The sequence below is a fragment of the Ruditapes philippinarum genome, unplaced genomic scaffold (genome assembly GCF_026571515.1).
Source record: "Ruditapes philippinarum isolate M1 unplaced genomic scaffold, ASM2657151v2 ctg3776_1_1_1_1, whole genome shotgun sequence".
Taxonomy (NCBI): domain Eukaryota; kingdom Metazoa; phylum Mollusca; class Bivalvia; order Venerida; family Veneridae; genus Ruditapes; species Ruditapes philippinarum.
The window spans coordinates 1-19,945 of record NW_026866522.1 but is presented as its reverse complement, the minus strand read 5'-3'; the positions used below and the strand labels follow the sequence as shown (position 1 = coordinate 19,945).

At 34.2% G+C, this 19,945-nt stretch overlaps 1 protein-coding gene across 1 annotated transcript; it reads right to left on the bottom strand.

The window, feature by feature from the left end:
* Positions 1 to 987: 987 nt before the first annotated feature.
* On the bottom strand, positions 988 to 19,731 carry LOC132732756 (uncharacterized; the record flags this gene model as incomplete). The annotated part of the gene is made up of 16 exons (XM_060719256.1): positions 988 to 5,133; positions 6,794 to 7,001; positions 7,754 to 7,944; positions 9,676 to 9,842; positions 10,661 to 10,807; positions 11,189 to 11,355; positions 12,082 to 12,465; positions 12,829 to 12,996; positions 13,292 to 13,509; positions 14,067 to 14,778; positions 15,113 to 15,307; positions 15,741 to 15,861; positions 15,984 to 16,294; positions 17,930 to 18,148; positions 18,415 to 18,743; positions 19,565 to 19,731. Coding segments are annotated over 16 exons (5,395 nt in total), but the record flags the coding sequence as incomplete, so codon positions are not given.
* Positions 19,732 to 19,945: the final 214 nt, after the last annotated feature.

The following is a 19,945-nucleotide window of genomic DNA, read 5'->3' as shown; positions in this document are numbered from 1 at the left end:
AATTGCTATCGACTAACAGTCTTCTCTTTGTTAAAAGTTTCCTCATAATATCATGTGTGTATATCACATTATTACAATGATGGCCATCAAATGCTGTTAAGTCAACATTGCCTTTTGAAATTATGACCATTTTGTTACATAAGATATGCCAAATTTGAAGAGTGCTATACTTTTACTTATAAATTGACTTTCAATAAGAATATAATTTAATAGTATATCAAGTGCCATCTAAGCTCGTGTCACGGTGTTAAACTGTCCACTAATTAGGGTAGATGGTGTGTATAAGCTCAGTCGGTAGAGCCGCAGTACGGTATTTTAAGGGTGCCGGGTTCCCGGTCAGGCTGCACATTTTTCTCACCCAGTGCCATTGGTGCGGTGATGAGTTCAATTTCACTTTGTTTTCTTTACCTATTATAAATCAGAGAACGGATTTCAATATATTGGGATTATATGTCACGGTATTTAACTGTTCACTAATCTGGTGTAAGTGTAAGCTCCGGATAGATAAGTCGATAGAGCCGCGGTACGGTATTCCGAGGGCGCCGGGTTCAAGTTTCACCCTGTGACACTCGCCATGTTATTTAGGAATAGCATTTTTTCAAGTAAATCTAGGTTCATACCCAGATCAAATGATTTGCATACAAAGGACGAATGTATGTATTTGAATTTATATATACTCGCCACCTAAAAATTCCTTACTCCCAGAAGCTTCCTGGCTTTCTATCATGACAAGTGTGTAAACTCTTATTCACAGGACCTCGACCTCGATTTAAAGTCTCATCTGAAAGTCTGTTTAGTAAATTTATTTGGCCATCCCGGGAATTGAACCCACAATGTCGAGATGGTAGGTCTCGCGCTCTAACTGATTGAGCCATGCGGGCTGGCAAATGACACATTTTATATACAAATAAATTCTACGGGTGTGTTGTTATAGTTTTGTCACGAGTTTTTCTGTTACTCGGGACGTAGTGAAACCAAATCTGGACGTAGGTTCGATGATATTTTAATTAAAGCCAAATAAAAATAGTCTAGAAAGATAAAATAATTATGTATCATATAATTACAATTCAAAAATAAAATACAAATAAACAATAATATGTACACAATCGACGCAGAAATAATATAATGCAATAAATTACTTAATCTTAATATGGCCATTTTACCACAGCGTCTGTACGAAAAAATTTCAATATAAATTGAAATAAAGTAAACTTGCAAATCAATGTAGTAGATTTAAATTAGAATAATAATTAGTAAACTAAACGTATGGCTCGTAAGAGATGAAAGTATAGAGAAAGCGGAACAGAATATGCACCAGAACCAGTCTCACATAGAAACATATACAACACAACACAGAACAAGTGCTCAGTGTTCACGCGGTCGGTCTATTTACCCAAGATACCCAAAGACTACCCTAAGACATCCCATGACTACCCCAAGACTTGGCAAAGACATCCCAAGACTACCCCAAGACACCCAAGACAATTTAACTTGCATTTAGATACGGTCTTAATTTTACATTATTTACGGGAGGTAACTATGCGATTTCACATGTAAAATCTTTCATTACCAGATTAAGGATATCCACACATTGCCTGAGGGTTGAAACAGGACAATATGATGAAAAAGATGAAAATTCATGTTCTGTTCAGTTATGTCAGCATCTTTTTGTTACTTCACAACAGCAGGTGTCAAGTGCTGGGTGGCAGCTGTAAAAAAGTTGCCCCGTACTTCACTTCAGTGTTGTTATATTTTTCTGGTCCTTCGGGATCATTGATGCCAGCACTATAAAGTGTTGAGAATTGAGTACCGCTCAAGCCGGTGCTAGGGGGCGTGAGGGATGTTGCACATTTTCATTATCCCTCATGTACATGATGTACAGACTCAATCAAACCGAGTCTGCAATTCTCTTGTAATTTTGTTGTGATTAACGCTTCCGAGGGATCACTTTGTTTCAGATCTTTATATGAAATTATATTCAAGTTAATAAGTATAAGTAATAAGCCGGTTCTATGGTCGCACACATTATTCAATCCACAACATTTGATTTGTCATTGGAACCAGTGTTTTTACGCCCCGCGCCCACAAAACCGGCTAACACATTATTCAATCCTCAACATTTGATTTGTCATGGGAACCAGTGTTTTTACGCCCCGCACTCATAGAACCGGCTAACACATTATTCGATCTTCAACATTTGATTTGTCATGGGAACCAGTGTTTTACGCCCCGCGTCGACAGAACTGGCTTACGCATTATTCAATCCTCAACATTTGATTTGTCATGGGAACCAGTGTTTTTACTTCCCGAGCCCGCAGAACCGGCTTACGCATTATTAAGTCCTCAACATTTGATTTCTCATGGGAACCTGTGTTTTTACGCCCCGCGCCCATAGAACCGGCTTACATCTGAACGGATGAACACATCTGCGGGTGTTTCTAAATTCAAAATTTCACCATTTTCGTGTTAAATGTTGAATTCTGCTTAAGCCGGTGCTAGCGGGCGTGGACGATAACTTGCACTTTCCAGTACCGTCCATGAACAGGCTCAATCAAACCGAGCCTGCACCATTTTCAATTTTGTCGTGTTGGACTTTCATTTGGGATTCTGTTTTTCTCTATTTTATAAATTATTCAATCCTCAACATTTGATTTGTCATGGGTACCAGTGTTTTTACGCCCCGCGCTCATAGAACAGGCTTACACATTATTCAATCATCAACACAAAATATTGGAAAGACGACCTTAAGATGAGCAAGAGTTTTTACCATTGCTACGCACCACTGAACCATGCTGTCGTAGGTAAATAAAGAAATATGGAAAAGGAAATAACACTTAAATAAAAATGATCAGTTTGAAAGCTAATACAAGGTAGAATATCTCAAGTTTAAATTACAATTCTGACTAGGAGAGATCCCTTGTCAGCAATGGAATAAAAATTGCAGGCTATCTGCATTATAAACTTATATCACTTCAGTTTACATTGAAACATATTATTGTGCAATGAATTATCTTAATAAATAACAATTTACAGCAATATTTTATACTTCTACCACATAAAATGGATGCGTACAAGCACTTTAAACAAAACTAATGTAATTATACATATTTTGACTGATACAAATGTATATTATTAAGGAAATAACACTTAAATAAAAATGATCAGTTTGAAAGCTAATACAAGGTAGAATATCTCAAGTTTGAATTACAATTCTGACTAGGAGAGATCCCTTGTCAGCAATGGAATAAAAATTGCAGGCTATCTGCATTATAAACTTATATCACTTCAGTTTACATTGAAACATATTATTGTGCAATGAATTATCTTAATAAATAACAATTTACAGCAATATTTTATACTTCTACCACATAAAATGGATGCGTACAAGCACTTTAAACAAAACTAATGTAATTATACATATTTTGACTGATAGAAATGTATATTATTTAAGTTCAATTGCATTATCAGTGCCACTTCTAAATATACACCCACGATTTCTAAGGATATACATAGTTGAAACAGTTATCAGCACAAGCAGGATAATACATCCAATTGTTAACGGTATGATCCATAATAGATTATTATCAGAGTCATTGTTATCTTCATTGGACTTTGTTGTGTTTATTTTTTGTGTATCTGTTGACATATTTGGATCATATGAAGTTGTAGATCTTGGACGATTGGTTGTAGTTGAGGTGTTATTAGCCGTATCAATGTCGGTGTTTCCGCCAGAAATTTCAACACGTATTAACAAAGATGATGACTTAGATGGTATACCATCATCGTACACGACCAACTCCATGTCATATGTTACAGCAGTGGTAATCTTTGCTCTAAGTACTACGGCAACTGTAGACTGATTAATCTGTTTAATATCAAAATGGTTTTGGCTATCATTTCTTAACTGAAAAACAACATTATCTTTATCACTATCCTTGGCTGTAACATTTGCCACGATAAACCCTACCTTTGTTTCTTTTGTCACGTTTTCGGAATTTAGGGATGCTATTATTGTCGGAGAATACTTATTTTTGGGACCATATGTTAGAATATACATATCGTCTACTTCATCGTTATCAACTTCTGAATGTCCCGACTCCATAAAATCAAACAGATGAACAAAGAATTTGTCAGATATATGAGTTGTCTGCCAGGCATTTTTGTCAAGTAATATAACTTTCCCAGACTTTGAAACTACATTAACCAAATGTTCTTCCTCCGAGTTCATGGACCTAGTGAATGTATTCTCTATCCGTGTATAAAACCACATCTTTACTTTGGCAATTAACGATACATTAACTTGTTTATAAGTTTTCATAGAAGAACTTGTAAAGGTTTTCCATTGAATATCAGTCACGTTTGCTTTGAACACGGGTGACACAGAAGAACCATTTGAACTGTCATACACTTTATCCGGAAAACTCTCTTGGTCCGGATAGCTATCCACAAGAAAATCATCTAAGCCATCATTAATACCCGGTAATTCTATTCTTACCAGATGTATTAGTTCATGGTATTCTAATTTATCAATCAATGATAACTGAGGATCTCCGAGAGGATTGATATTTTCAAAGGTTGCACTGTAGTTGAAGAATGTCCCCATTAGTGTCGACGTCAAGAACCATTTTGCCGTTTTTGTCTCAAATGAAGGGATATCTCCAAAGTCGACTGTCAGTGATGGTGCTATGTTTTTATTCCCAAGTGTAGCTCCAATTATCTTAAATGAAACAAGAAGGCCTTTCTTGTTCTCAATTATCTCTGGCTGACCGGAAGTAATCTTTAAAGCTCTAGCTACACCGTATCCCGAATTCATAACCATTACAGCGAGTGTGAAAGGAACAACCGGCTCAATTTCTGGTGTAAGTGCGTCATCACCTTGTACATATTTCTCATGAAAATAATGGACAATAAGACTTGGATTTGGTGAGACAACTATTGTGTCAGGTAGAAGAGGCACAGAAAATTCAGTTCCATCAACACTATACGATAACTGTCCACCAACATCGTACTGAGTGTCGTCCTTTGGAGCTGCGTTACTGTACGGTATAATCAACCATTCTGCAGAGCCGGATAAGTCGCGCCCAAGAGACCCTTTTCCGTCTACACTGCTTATTCCTATCAATGTCAGTTTACCTATAAATATAGAACTGAATAAGAGATATATTGTAATATTTACATACTCAGCTTTTCAAACTGTTTTCATTTCCTTTAAAGCAAAATTTATGTTCTACGCGTTAATTTGTTAACAAAAAAATCATAACTTTTTCACAAATATTCATTATAGGTTTTTATTTCTATACTTTGCCGATTGTTATTTTGCCTAAAATATGCTTGATAGTATTGTAAACGTTAATTTTGAGTACGTCGTTAGATAGAGAGAGATTAGATCTACTTAAACATCTCCATATAAGTGAACTGACAACTGTTCTTTCCAAGGCGGCACTCCATCAGGTTTCGTGTCCTATGTTCATATATGTACGTCCTATGTTTAAATTGTAAGTCATATGATTTACATATCTTTATACACACAAAGGTTTTTGACTTTAAACCATTTGCAATTCATCGCTGTAGGTTCGAGTCCCGCAAGCTTCTTAGGATTCTTTCACGTGAGAATGAGATCTAGCTAGCGTCTGGGGTTCTACTCAGGTGCCACTTTTTGACTGACATAATGCATATCATGATATACCCGGGGTCTTTCTCTACCAGTAAAGCTGGAAGGTCGCCATATAACCTATACTGTATTGGTGCCATTTAATGCCAAACCAAAATAAACAATAAAAATAAATATAAATAAACGGAATAATGCATGATAAATCAAAAGAGAAACCTGTTTGCATCCTTTTACTTTTTAACAAATCTTATCATGCAGTTTTCAGCTATATCAAGCTTGTTTCGAAATCAATTCAACAAAAAATATTTACTATTATTACATTAACGTTTGAAGTAAGTTAAATAAATCTACAACTTGTACTGAAAATTAATACCTATACTGGTCGGGGACCATCAACCGGACACTTTTTGTACATTTTTCCGTACAGATTTCATAATTTTTAACCTAGAGATAAAAAAATTTAACACAGTTCAGCTAGGTTCTTCTCCTAACTAACAAACTAGGTTGTTTATTTCTGAATGTATTGACACTTATATCTGAGGCTTGACAAGGAGGGTATCAAAATTACCTAAATTGTCTACACTACAGTACCATGTGTCCGGACAGATATGTACATGACGTGATTTAATTCAGATAAAAGCTTGCGTGTTTTGATTTTTGATTTTTAACAAAATATGTCCAATATTTCAGCAACAAATGCTGAAGTTTTGGATATTCTATTGTTTACTCTGCAAATGATTATAGCTGGTATATGAGGTCAGGTATTGCTTTATTGACCCCCAAATTTCAACGTCAACATTCTTGAAATAGACATTAAAATATTACCATTTATGGAGGTTAAAATGTAATTATTTACTTAATTTGAGAAGAAACATGCATTTATTGTTGATAAAAAAGTGACTGACAACCAATGAACAAAGAAAATACTAAATTAAACATTTAACGGGCCGTCCGGGTTTGATGGTTGTCCGGTTTTGGTGGTCCCCAACCAGTAAAGGAATTTATGTTCGTGAAAATGTTTCAGAAAAAATAATATGAGACAGATATTGTAATGAGTTTTATGGGTTAACACAGTCATTTTAGATTTTTTTTGTGTGTTGTTATGTACCATGATGATGAAGACATAAGCGGTGTTATGCTATATCTCTTACATACAACGTATTTAATATATATATAAATTACCGATTGAAAACTTATCGTTCTCAATGTCATCGGATCCAAATGTTGGTTTGATTTGTACTTCTACTTTTATATTTTCAAGATCGGAGTTTTCACCATTTTCTATCTCTAGTTTAGCTTTAAATGCGTCTCTTGTCAGTACAAGTTCTTGTTCAATCTTTATCCGTACTCTGGCACAGACACCATCTTTTCTTCTACTCAAACTGCTGCACTGTATAACATAATGAGAACCTGACTTTAAAAGTGCTCTATAGAATAACATGCAAATAAGGAATTCAGTGTCAAATCAGTTTTTATCGTTCCTATCATTTTGGAACGATATAAACCACTAAAATAGAATACTCATGTAAGTATCCGTATATTATATTCTCTTAAATACTAAATATCTGATATATATTTTCCTTGAAAACGCATATATATTTTATAATGCAAATTAAAAAAAATGTGACCTAACAAGTCGAGCAATAGAAATTGTGGGATACAGAAAACTCGAGCGTATGTATTTCTTCAGTTAAAAATGATAAAATTTAGTTATTTCAAAATTGCACTTGCATTCATATAATTTTATGGCAACCGATATATTTGAAACCGAAAGAATACCAAACGTCATATTTTCATTGCAGTGCAGTTATCTTTACCACGATGATGTTATATAACCTCACGAATGAGAGTGCATGACGTTACGCCGGAAAAATCAATGAACAAATAAATGATTGAAAACAAAATGTAATAGATAGAAAACATAATTGTTTACAGTTCATAATCATTAAGATCAAGTTATAATTCTTTCTTCGCAATGTTTCACTCATAGGTACGTCACTCATTTAAATATCACATCTAGTGTTTTTCAGCAATTTATGTTTTGGTCTTTCATCGGAACAAATATCCTCAAAATTGCCGACTTAAAATCATGTAATTAACATGTAACTATACAAATGACAAAAAGTTACAGGAAACTGCTACCTCTTTCTCTTCAGAATCGTAGTAGGCTTTCACCAAGTATTCAAATTCGCCAAAGACCGAATTATATCCCCTCCCCTTTGACTGTTCATTATCACTCAGGAACATGTTTACATGGTGGTATAAACGTTTCAAACTTATCACATTACCGTTTGCCTCAAGTTGTGAAAGAGTACCATTTTCCATTGCGGCAGCTGTATGAGCACATAAAGAAGAAAAAAACACTACATATAACAGTCACGTATGCAGTTTACATATTTTGGTACGTATACATGTATACTGTGAATAGCTAAAAATGATTTCAATAAAATTAATTGCAATTAAATACGCTATCGAAATACAGTATCTATGTACATAAATGCATTAAATCTATGTTATAATTTCAACAAGTAATATAATTAAAAAAAAACAATTCACGTTAAAATGCCCGATATATTTAGAACATAGTTAATGTCAGTGTAGAATTATGATAATGACTAAAGATTTAATTTCTTTTAAAAGTTCTTGTTAAATAAAGAAAAACGGAAATATTAAAGAACGCCCAAAAACGGCAAAATGAAAACGTTGCAGGCTTGGCTTGGATCATGTTTATGGACAAAAGTGGTAAGTGCAGGCTAACGTTCTCGCGCCTTACACCTGCTTCAGCAGCATTTAACATTCAATATGAAAATGGTGATTTTTTTGTTTAATTAAGAAACATCTACAAAAAGTGGCTGTTTGCATTTGACTACACAGTATCCCTAGACCAACGCCGATTTCATCATGTAAAATTTCTCATAGTCCTCGTTCCTAAATGTGATAGGCGCTATAGGATTGAAAGACGTGATAAGTCTGTCAGATTATAATTAATTAAGTCAATTAAAACTGTAATATAGTTGTTACAGCTTCAGCCAGTAAATAACAGCATGTCACTACTACGAAGTCAAATAGGGGTTATAAACCTTAAGTGTGAGATACTGTGTACATGTAGTTCCTTATGGAAGGCAAAGGCGAGTACTCTTAATATCAATACACCAGCATATCTTCCTGTTTGTCTAAAGTTCTAAAACCAGCCTGGTACTGAGTACATATATGTCCATAAAACGTTCTAGACCAAATCAAAAAGCATGTTTTGCTATTAACAAATAATATATGAGTGTAACTGTCTTTGTTTATGCTTCAGGACGTGTTAACACCCCTTTTATAGCAGCAAACGTGTTAATGTATTCCATACATAGTATAACACTTTTTCCACAAGTTGTGCCCTACACACTTTTAGACCACATTGACTACAAACAACTGATAATAAGCGGTTGGATGATTTAGAAAGGACATGTGCTAAATGTATATATTTGTTTAAAAATACCGTTATTTGTCATGTGAGTCAAGTAAGTTGTAGAAAAGCAGGAAAGCATGCCTTTTAGAAATAATGTGACGAAAATTGGAAAAACTCGCTGATGTTTAGAGGGTGCACAGAGTTATAGACTAAAAACTCGAAACAGGGTTCATAAAGATAAATTCGAACTTTGATTAATCAAGACCCCCTACCGAGTTATACTGTTACCGCAACATTTTCATTTTTGCATGCTCCATGCCCATTGATGTTTCCATTAATTTCGTTTGGGAATGATAAAGTTTAAGAATATCCATCCTTTCCTTTAAACTCAAGCTTGATGGCAACTGAACCTACCCATATGACCAACGCCATCTGATCATGGTCTGCACGCACTGTCCGCGCTACACAGTCAAAACTAATTTTCAAATTTCCCCTTTAAATGCTGCATGGTTCTGTTCAGATTAAATGCCGTGAAGATAATTAGCATTGTATGGGTTGATGTACAAAGTTCATTACAAATTTACATTAAGAGTAATATTTTTGTCGTTAATTGTGAAATTAATGCTTCGTGTACTTGAAACATGAGCTGTATAAATATTCGTTTATATACCTGTATCGTTGTAGCGTCCAATGAACGTGCTAAGGTTCTTTTTATATTCTTCCGCCATTAGCGTATCTAAGATTGCGGATGATTCTTTTTCAGATATCATAACACCAAGCTGTGTTTCTTCGCCGACACTTCTCTTAAATTCTCTATACCAAGTTTCTGTTAGCGCACTTTATTATGAAATATAAAAGGGTTAAAAATAAAGTTTCAATTTTACATGTTTTGTTTATTGATATGCTAAAAATATATGTATAAACATCAAATGCTTGTTACAGACTATGCAGCCCCAAAAGTGTAACAGTGTCTTATTGTTCACATTCAACCCATAAGAATGTGAAAATTGACTTTTAATAATGTGTCTCAGCTCAGGTTTGTACAGTCTGTACAAATACAACCAGACCGAACTATTTCAGTATCGCACTTGTGTTTAGATTCTTTTGTGTTTTTTGTTCACATTTTTACCCCCATGAAAAAATAAAACAAAGTGTATAATATCCATTTTGTACATTTTTAGGAGTATTGTAAAATAGAAACTTGTTCAGTTTTCATCAATTTCGTACTATAGCAACCGTAATGAAAACATGACGTGCCAAATTACCATATGACCTCCTATTCTACATTTTGAGTTATCACAGAATCATGATTTCTTCCGATGGACGAAATGACGGACATGCGAATGTGGGTAAACATATATACATTAATCGTAAAATGGGGGTTATGTGTGTTCTTGATACATTGAATTTATCATCTAGATAATTATATTAATTTTTACGCACATATTTTAGTTAATTTCTTCAGAAACGTTCAAGATTTTCACTGTTAAAACAATGCTTATTAAGGAAGTGAATACTTTGATTTTAAGATATAAATATTGATGTTTTTTTAGTTGAAACACTTTCAATGCCAACGCATAACACGCACGATAGACATAATGCGTGGGTAAAATAACTTTACCGGCTATACTAACTATAAATGAAAATATACCCACATTGATTGGTTCCCAATTATCTCTTTTCCCATGTGGATGAAGTTCAGGATAGGACCACACACCTTCGTTAAAGCCGCCAAAATATCGGAACTGATCTCCCGGCGTTTGCGGCCACCAGAACATTTGGATTCCACGTCTTGAACACATCTTTATAGTAATGAAAATATTTTTATTACCCTTATCATAAATTCATAAACTTTGATTATAGAGATCTGACTTTAATTATCCAAAACTCTAACACTATCCTAATATGTATATCATCATATGAAATATTATTTAATTTATTTATTTGTGTATCAATAACGGTATGAAATGTATATTACTTCACTTTTCATATCCGCCTATTTCAAAGTTGGGAAAAATAGAGGCATATTCGAAGAGCATAAATAATGTTCCAAATATAAAATGTCTATAGTTAATTGTATTCACGTATTACATTAGATATTAAATGTCATGTGTTATCTACTGTTTTATCTCATTGCCTTTCGATTTTGATGTTATGTTATGATAATATAAAATGCTCTTTACCTTACTGCAGTATACAAATATTCAATAACTGGTAGATTCCTCTTTGCTAGCTCGGCAAGTATCTTCTTCGGGTATGCCTTTTTAATATCATCCACAACGTCTTCAAGCAAACATCCAACCACCATGTCCATAACACCCAGTACCTCATCCTTAAAGCTGGAACTAGACTATTACACAAAAGGAAATTAAAAAACAAGTCAATAATTATCGGTGTTAAAGCACATTGGTTGTGTTCCCCTCTTGGTATTAGAAACCTTAAGTTTCAAAATCTCATTTTGTCCTATGTAGATTAACATATGTAGATTAACATGTTGTATGTTTAAAACAAAGTTTAAAACATTAACTTGAGTACAGAAAGATTTTTGCAGTCCGAAAGTAGCTTTATAACAACATCTTGGTTCACATTTTTATTTTTATGTTATGGCTACATAATTATGATTGGCATGTATATAATAATGACACAATTGTTTTCGTTAATTGTTTAAGTATTTGTCTAATAACGAAATAACATAGGTAACATAACAGCGTTTGGAGTACCACTACCACTTCAGCCTAACAATATTTTACAATTTTATTATATTTGATCATAACAAGTGCGTTTCCCATATAAATCAGTTATATTGAAGTAGTTCGGTTCCTGGCTGGAAGACATATTGAATATGAAAAAAAGAGAATAACAGCTGACATTATAATTTACAGGAATCTTTACAAACATTTGACCTATTATATTTGCTCATTTTATATACATAGTTTACCACACAAAAGTGATGTTATAAAGTAGTAATACAGATGTATCTTAGTTTTCTTTATAATTCACAAGAAATGCCCTAAACTGTTTTTTTTACCTTCCACAGAATTATAAACAATATATTAAAGAAAGTAAAATCACATACATGATCTGCTGTGGCAAAGTTGAATACTGCTAACGAGCATCCATATCCAGGAATAAACGCCAAAACACAACTTTTGAAGAATGTGGTAAGGCAATCACATGTTAGTGCCGTTCCGGAAACATATCCTACCGCAAATCCGCTTCCATGACGACCACTCAAACGACCATGAGAATAAAACAGACCCAAACACGATCGCGGTGCATTTCCGTGTGAAAGTCTTACAAGAGCAGATCGTGTCTGAGTTCCAGAGCATTGAAAACTGTACAGTAGCAATATATCGACACAAGATGAGCCCGAAGAACGTTTTTCTCTATGCTTAAGCATTGTTTGCACAGGAACAACAATTGATGAATTAGCAGCTATACTTCCAATTACATCAATCATCTGAAATGTTAAAGTTGACAGTCATAAATTTAGTGATGTAATTTTAAAGATATATTAACCTTTCAGTTTAATAAAAGTTTCTATCAGCTTGGTTATACAATTGTTTTGTTACAGAAAATATCAAGTCGTATAAACACAATCAACCATATGATTTTCAATATTATGCGTGAGTACATTTTGATATAAGTATATGCTTAAGATACACATATGAACAAATAATAAAAATATAATTTATTTTGATCAATTTGCCTGTTGTGATAACATTGCATATATCATTAGTAAATGACCAGACATTTTAACAAATTTTTAATTATATAATTAATTGATAAATTAATTAATTTATTAGTGAATTGTGTTACATACCGATGTAAATGAAAGATACGGATGGGAAGTTGGTAATGAAAATCTAACATTATCAGCACGAATCAAACCGTGATTTGTTAACGTAAATTCAATTGTGCTCGTCTCTAACATAACTAAAGGTTGTGTGTCGATATATGATGGTTTAACTGTCACCACTGGCATCGGAACCTATAAAAACAGAAAATATATATTTGACATAAATAACGTTATTTGTTCAAAGTTATCTTAAGAGAGTTTATTCTTTGTATCTAGTATACTTATGAAAAGTAAGAAATAATTCGCCTATGTAGTAAAATGTGTAAACTCTCAAAATTCGTTAACTCAAGTATTTGATGTAAAAAGAAATATAATCAAACTGAAAATGTAAATCTAAATGAACTCTAAATGCTTGTGTCTGGCATGAATGGTATTTCTTTAAATGATAGGTAAATCGATATTTTAGATTATTGGAACAATATTTTACGTATGTTTCAAACGTGGATTCCAAATCAATGATGTAAACGTCTTTGATAGTCGTTGTTTCAACTGTCCAGGTGTATTTAACGGCTATGCGTGGCAGGAATATATCGTATTTAACTTTTTCAGGGGAGATAAGTATTACATTCGCATATGACGAGTGACTCTCCGCCTCGACATGTATCGTATATCGGTCTTCATATATTTCTTCAAATACCACGACACCTGAAATATAGTCTTGATATCAATTCACCAAATGCATGCTTCGAATTAGAGCGAACTGTCACCAATGACAAATTCAGATAATAACCGACGTATAAATGTTTATACATGTATATATATTGTACTGAACATGAGAAGTACTTAAAACTTGTCATCTTTATGTATTATCAGGCATTTTTTCGCCGCAGCTTTTTTTTAAACATTGCTCAATGTTTTTAAGAAACATCCAGTTCATCACAGGAGTAAGGTTCTAGTCCTCTGGTATATTTCCGTCATTTTGTGACATTTTATTTACCAGTCAAAATATCTGATTTTTCTCAAAGTTACATAAAAAAATCGACGAAAAATATTTGTGATACATTGATATCATTTAAACTGTTGAAGTTCTACTTTAGAAATTCTAACCGAAGACTATATTTCGAATAAAAAGGCATACCGTATGACAAAAATAATCTTTTTTTGTGTGTTTATTTTACATGTACTATCAAATGAATGTCTTTAATACCGATTTCATTTGATGTCTTATCTATCTACATTTAACTGGAAATAATTTCATTCACCTGTTTCATTGTCTGTAAGCTTCTCCTCTGAAAACGCCCTTCTAGGATTTTTAAGTTTTATACGTGCGTTTGTAACCAGTGGAGATCCATCTGCGAAATACGTATATTCATCTTTTACAACAAAAGTAACATTCATTGTCTTTGAGGATGTTATGACTATTGTATAGGGTAAATCATATGAAGCAGATGCAGAATTGATGTAAATGGTTCCTCTCATTTCACCAAGTGCTTCATTTTCTTCAATTATAACAGAAATTGATAACCGAGCACTTCCTGTTGGTAATATATCTACATTTGTATGTGTCGAGTTAGTAAGCAAATAGTTATCCCCTGTAAATGATACCAACGACATCCTAGAATCACCAGGAAGACTGACAAATACGTTTTTTGCTGAAATATCTCCAATATTTGTGATGTTTATGTCTATGATTTTTAACGAACCACGCACGATGCTCTCGCGAAGAAAACTAGGTTTTAATAATAGAATAGGTTTTTGGACAGATAGTTTGATGTGTACATTCATGCCAGTATATGTACCCTCATTTGAAGTGAAATAGATATAGATGTACCCATAAAGCGGTTGCACATTAGTTATTACCAAATCAAACAAAACCTTTTCATCTACACCAAAGTTCCGTATAAAGAACTTGGATTTGTTAGTATTATTTAAGTCACCAGATTTCGTTAAAATTGCTCCAGGTAGCCCATCAACCTGTAATGAAGAAGCAGTTAAAATCAGCATCACACCAAAAATAAAACTAATTAGCAATACGTGTATGACATATTATGATGACATACTACTGTAGTACTATTTGTTCAGATATATACATGACATTCTTTAACATAAATATGTTTTGACGAAGTTATATAGAAATATCACAAGATGCTAGCTTATCCACTGTAATTTACATTACATAGTTTCAACAGTTATAAGGGAACGCATTAATATCCACAATCCAGATCAGACATAGTTATATTCTGTGATTTATTTGCGCGACTGAATTTATTACGAAATACTGGACACGAAGTGAGTAAAATATCATTACCTCCCCTGCTATATCAGTAATGTATGAGTTGCCAACATTTATCAGTGAAGATATATTCATTATTGATACTGTATTTTCATCAGGTGATAGTATTTTATCAATAACGACCGAAGACGGTTCACACTTCATGCCGAGGACAGACCACGTGATATTAGGAATCATTGACATTAACGTGTTTCCGGGATGTTTAGCAATCTGAAAATTTCAAAATTACATTTTCCGGTACAATAGAAAACGATAAAATATCTTACGAACAACAAATATAAATTGCAGCATATTTTAAATCAAACTTGTCAAGTAACTATGTAATGATTCTATAAAATAAGGTGTTATTTGTAATTATCACAGAGGTGAGCGGGTTTCCGGTGTTTATGTATGTTTATATCAAAACGAAGATCGTGGGTCTGAGCCCTTCTTAGGCTACGATCATGTTTCCTTAGATGACAGTTGTACTAGTTAGATCAAGGAAGGAGTTCAGTGGTGGTGCTAAAAAGCTTTATTTACAATTACAAATGTTTAAAACATAAATGTATGTAGTACATGTATCATTATTTGACGTTTAATGGCACGATTTAAAAACTTGTCAAAAGTTATTTTTGAAAGAAATATGAGAGATTTGTTTAGTTACCACTGAAAAAAGTCCTGCATCGTCTGGTCTAGGATAATACATGGCTGTAAATGTGTCTGGCGAGATACTGCTGGATTCTACATTAATCACAGTTTCACGTTTTGTTTTCTGACTGAACACACTTGAAGACAAAGAAAGCATATCTTTAATTGAAAATATCGCTTATTCATACAAAATACAATACGCTAAAATCACTTATTCTACTTTAACATAGCACAAGGTATCAAAATCAGTAAAACTTACATTACTTTAACAGGAACAGTACGTGAAGAGTTTTTCTGGACAAATTCCACTTTACCAACAATGCTGACTGTCCGAGGAACTGGAAAGATTGCGGCACTGGGCTCTATGTACTCAACGGTCACAGTGTATGATAAAAGAACCGTAAGAGACCATGCCACAGTAACTTCACTTATGATATTTGAGGCTTTGACTTCAATGTGATATGGGCGAATATTTGCTTTTGTGTCAGGCCATAGTAGCAGTCCTGTCTTTTCGTCTATTTTTATTCCGAGAGGACCTTTGGAAAGAAACCATCGCACTGGAATGTCTCCCTAAAATGTTAATGTTTCAATATTAACATTCAAGTTTGTTTCTCTTCTTTAAAGGTTGTAAGCACACACACATACTTCTGGCGTTTACTTCTTTGGTACTTTATCAGTATTTCTATCATGAATAAAACATAACAGGAAAGAGATTATTAAAAAGATAAACAGTCAAACTTGTATACTCTGTTTTAATTAGTCTGATCATTGGAATAACTTATAGTGCAACATACTACATCCTGAACTAGCTTAAGTAGTATTGAGCACTTAAAATAGAGAAGAACAAAATCCCTAAAGAAAGTCCAACACAACACAATTGAAAATGTTGCAGGATCGGTTTGATTGAGCCTGTTCATGGACGGTATTGGAAAGTGCAAGTTACCGTCCACGCCCCCTAGCACCGGCTTAACCTTTTACCTCATATATACGCGAAACAATGCACTTTCGACCCCCCCCTTTTTTAGGCCTGAAATAGTGAAAAATTGTCCTATTTGGGCCCCAAACACAGCACTTTTTCGGCGCCGCCCCCATCCAAAAGATACATCAGGGTGTTGCCAGAAGGGGGATGTGCCCCCTTCTGTTTGGGGTGTTTGAAGGGGGGCGGAGTCCCCCTCATCGCCAAGAAAATTTTGGACTTGTGAGAGGCTTTAAATGACCCAAGGTCGATCATAAGGTAACGTGTAACCAACGCTGAAAAGCCTTTGACTCTATCTCAATCCCTTTAGAAGTTGCAGCACTTTGAAATACATTTTGATGGAAAAATCGAGGCAAAATAGTGATTTTTGGCAATTTTGAGATGTCCCCTCGTTGCCATGGTAACAGGAAATTTAAGACTGAGCATGTCGTTACAAAGGCAATCAATGGTCCAGTCAACATTCGTGCCAAGTTTGATTAGTATTGAATTATTTTTCATAGTTTCATAGCAGTTTGAACTTGTAAGAGGAGGCTTTTCAGTGAAAACGGCCATTTTTCACAATATTCTCATGGGGGAAAGGGTTAAGCAGTATTCAACATTAAACACGAAAATGGTGACATTTTGAATTTAGAAACATCCGCAGATGTGTTCATACTGCGGTTATCATGGAATCTTCAATGTGACACAGTAGTGCCATTCCATGGAAAGCGGCGTATTGTCCCTAAGTAAAAGAATGCTTTTGCCCTTTAGAAACAGAAAACAATGGGCGGAACTAAATAAAATGTAATTTTGAAAGGGGATCTGAGGTTATGAAGCCTGCATATCACAGATCAGACGTCAAAAGACAAATTTAAAAAGCAGGCAACATATCCTTGGGGTGACTGTACAGTAATCAAGTAGGAATACTGGAACCACCCAATTTGAAAATGGCCAAATAGAAGAAACTAATACGAGTAGTACCACATAACATGTATACGCAACAATAATGTCGTGCTGAACGATCTTCAAGGATCGAAAATATAACATCATTGATTAAAACTGTAAAATAAGTTATTGCAGATAGCAAGAAATTAAATAAGATAATTAACTTTTTAAAGTTAAAACTGCTACTTACTTCCGCTAACATAAAAGTTATTGATTAGACTGCAACTGATAATGGACGACTTGATATTGACAAAAATTAAAATAGACATATAGACATGACTCGACAACATAATTGTATTTTATACCTGTTCCACTTCGAGTTGCAGGCTGTAAAGTTGCGATTCGTTGACAGTTTGTAGATGTGGTACGTCTTTTATAAGCAACGGTAGTATCTTGACTGTGCAGTTGTCTCCCTTCCAAGGTAGGTAGCATGAGCAAGACCCAAATACACACTGCCCACGCGGTGGGTTTATGTCTCGCCCACAGAACGCAGGAGGACAAGTCGAGTAATAAAAATATGTCAGCTGGAATTTGAATATTGATATCGGACTTTTCAACAAAGTTGACTTTACAACGATCATCACCCGATTATATTTTAACGGTATTACGATTCACTTTGTGATTTGAACTAAAAATTGCTAATGTAAAACCACGATTGTTCGCCAAAACTATTTTCCTAATGGATTAAAACAATGTTGAGATTTTTTGAAATAGTTTTTGTGAGCAAATACATACAAGTTTTAAAATGGATTCCAATAAAAACAAAAAAGTATAAATACACAACACTCACATGGTCATTTGTAAATTCAGTCCCGTTTGGAGATATTTCAAGAGTAACCTCCCCTTCTGGAAGCCTCGGAGCAATACACACAACGTGATTTCTTGCTAACCATTTCCCAACGCTCTGTGTTTTTCCAAAACGACAGTTGTAAGAGCCGTTCACTGTTCCAGGGAAGTTATGCCCCCATACGTGAACATCAGTTCCACCCTTTTCTTGTCCTCTGCTAGGAACTATTTCCAAAATTTTCATTAAAGGTAAACACTCTGGTCCATAGAAAGTATCATTACATCGATCACAGAGGTAACCAGCCCAGTTACTGTTTTCACATTCACATAGTCCTGAAAAGTTGTATACATAGAAACAAGTAATAGATACAATATTTGATATGATCATCCTTACAAATGTATACAATGCTGATTATCGTATAATATTTAGTTTAAGCGCTTGAGCTTTTAAACTATTTATCTTTACGCAATTCGTCACAGTGATTTTGCAATGACCTTTGTAATATTATCGGGCTCCGCCTCCTCCTATTAAGTCATTCAATCTGGTTCGCGCATGCTTAGTAGACTAGGTATATTAATCGAGCACGCTTCTGCAAATTCCTTTTCGGTCCAGTCTCAGAGCCCCTGAAGCTGCCCTGAATCAACACGGAAATATGCCTACCCGCCCTTCCCATTTGCCTTACTGTTATTTTTTTCTCTATTTTCAGGTAAGAATGGCCGCCGCGGTACTTAGCCCCTCTACGTCATGGCTGGAATTATCATTTTAACAGTCAATATAGATTTTACAACATCCGGAAGTTTACCAACGTCGACTGTCAGACCATTATCATTTTGAATACGACGACGGTTCAAAGACAGTTTAACTGTATATAAACATTAGATACTTTTATTCGAACACTCGTTGGATGCAACTCCAACACTGTGTGTCTTTCTGATATTGTGGAATTGACCTTAGGTTAATCTGTAACCGATGACGAGACAAAACAAAACACTGTGTTCAGATTCCATAATCAAACTCAGTCATGACGGACATATTATGCAAACTATAAATGAAATAAGTTTAACATAGTGATAACGGTTGGTAAAAATAATACATTAACATAAATGTTTAAAATTAATATTATCTAGGAACATTTTGACAAATAAATGCATACCCGTTTGAGAACTGCAAGTCCCGTGTTTGCACTCTGGACACGGCTGACAAGATGGTCCCCCAAAATTAGGTTTACAGAAACTACAATCACTTCCGGTATATCTTGCTGCACATGTACATGTATTTGGTTTAGAACAAAATCCATGTCCACTACAATTATTAACTTGGCTGAAAATACAAAAATTGTTTTTTATCTAATATGCAAAACAGTTGCGCGCTAAGATTGCCCTTTGAATTTCTATGATATGTCTATTTTTTGTTCAACTCGTTTGTCCTTATATTTGCATACTATTTAGTTTAAAGTGCAGGTTGTCATTTTGGATATTGTTAGATTAATTAGCTGCTAATTGCAAATTATACGGTTAATTTACATACACTATAT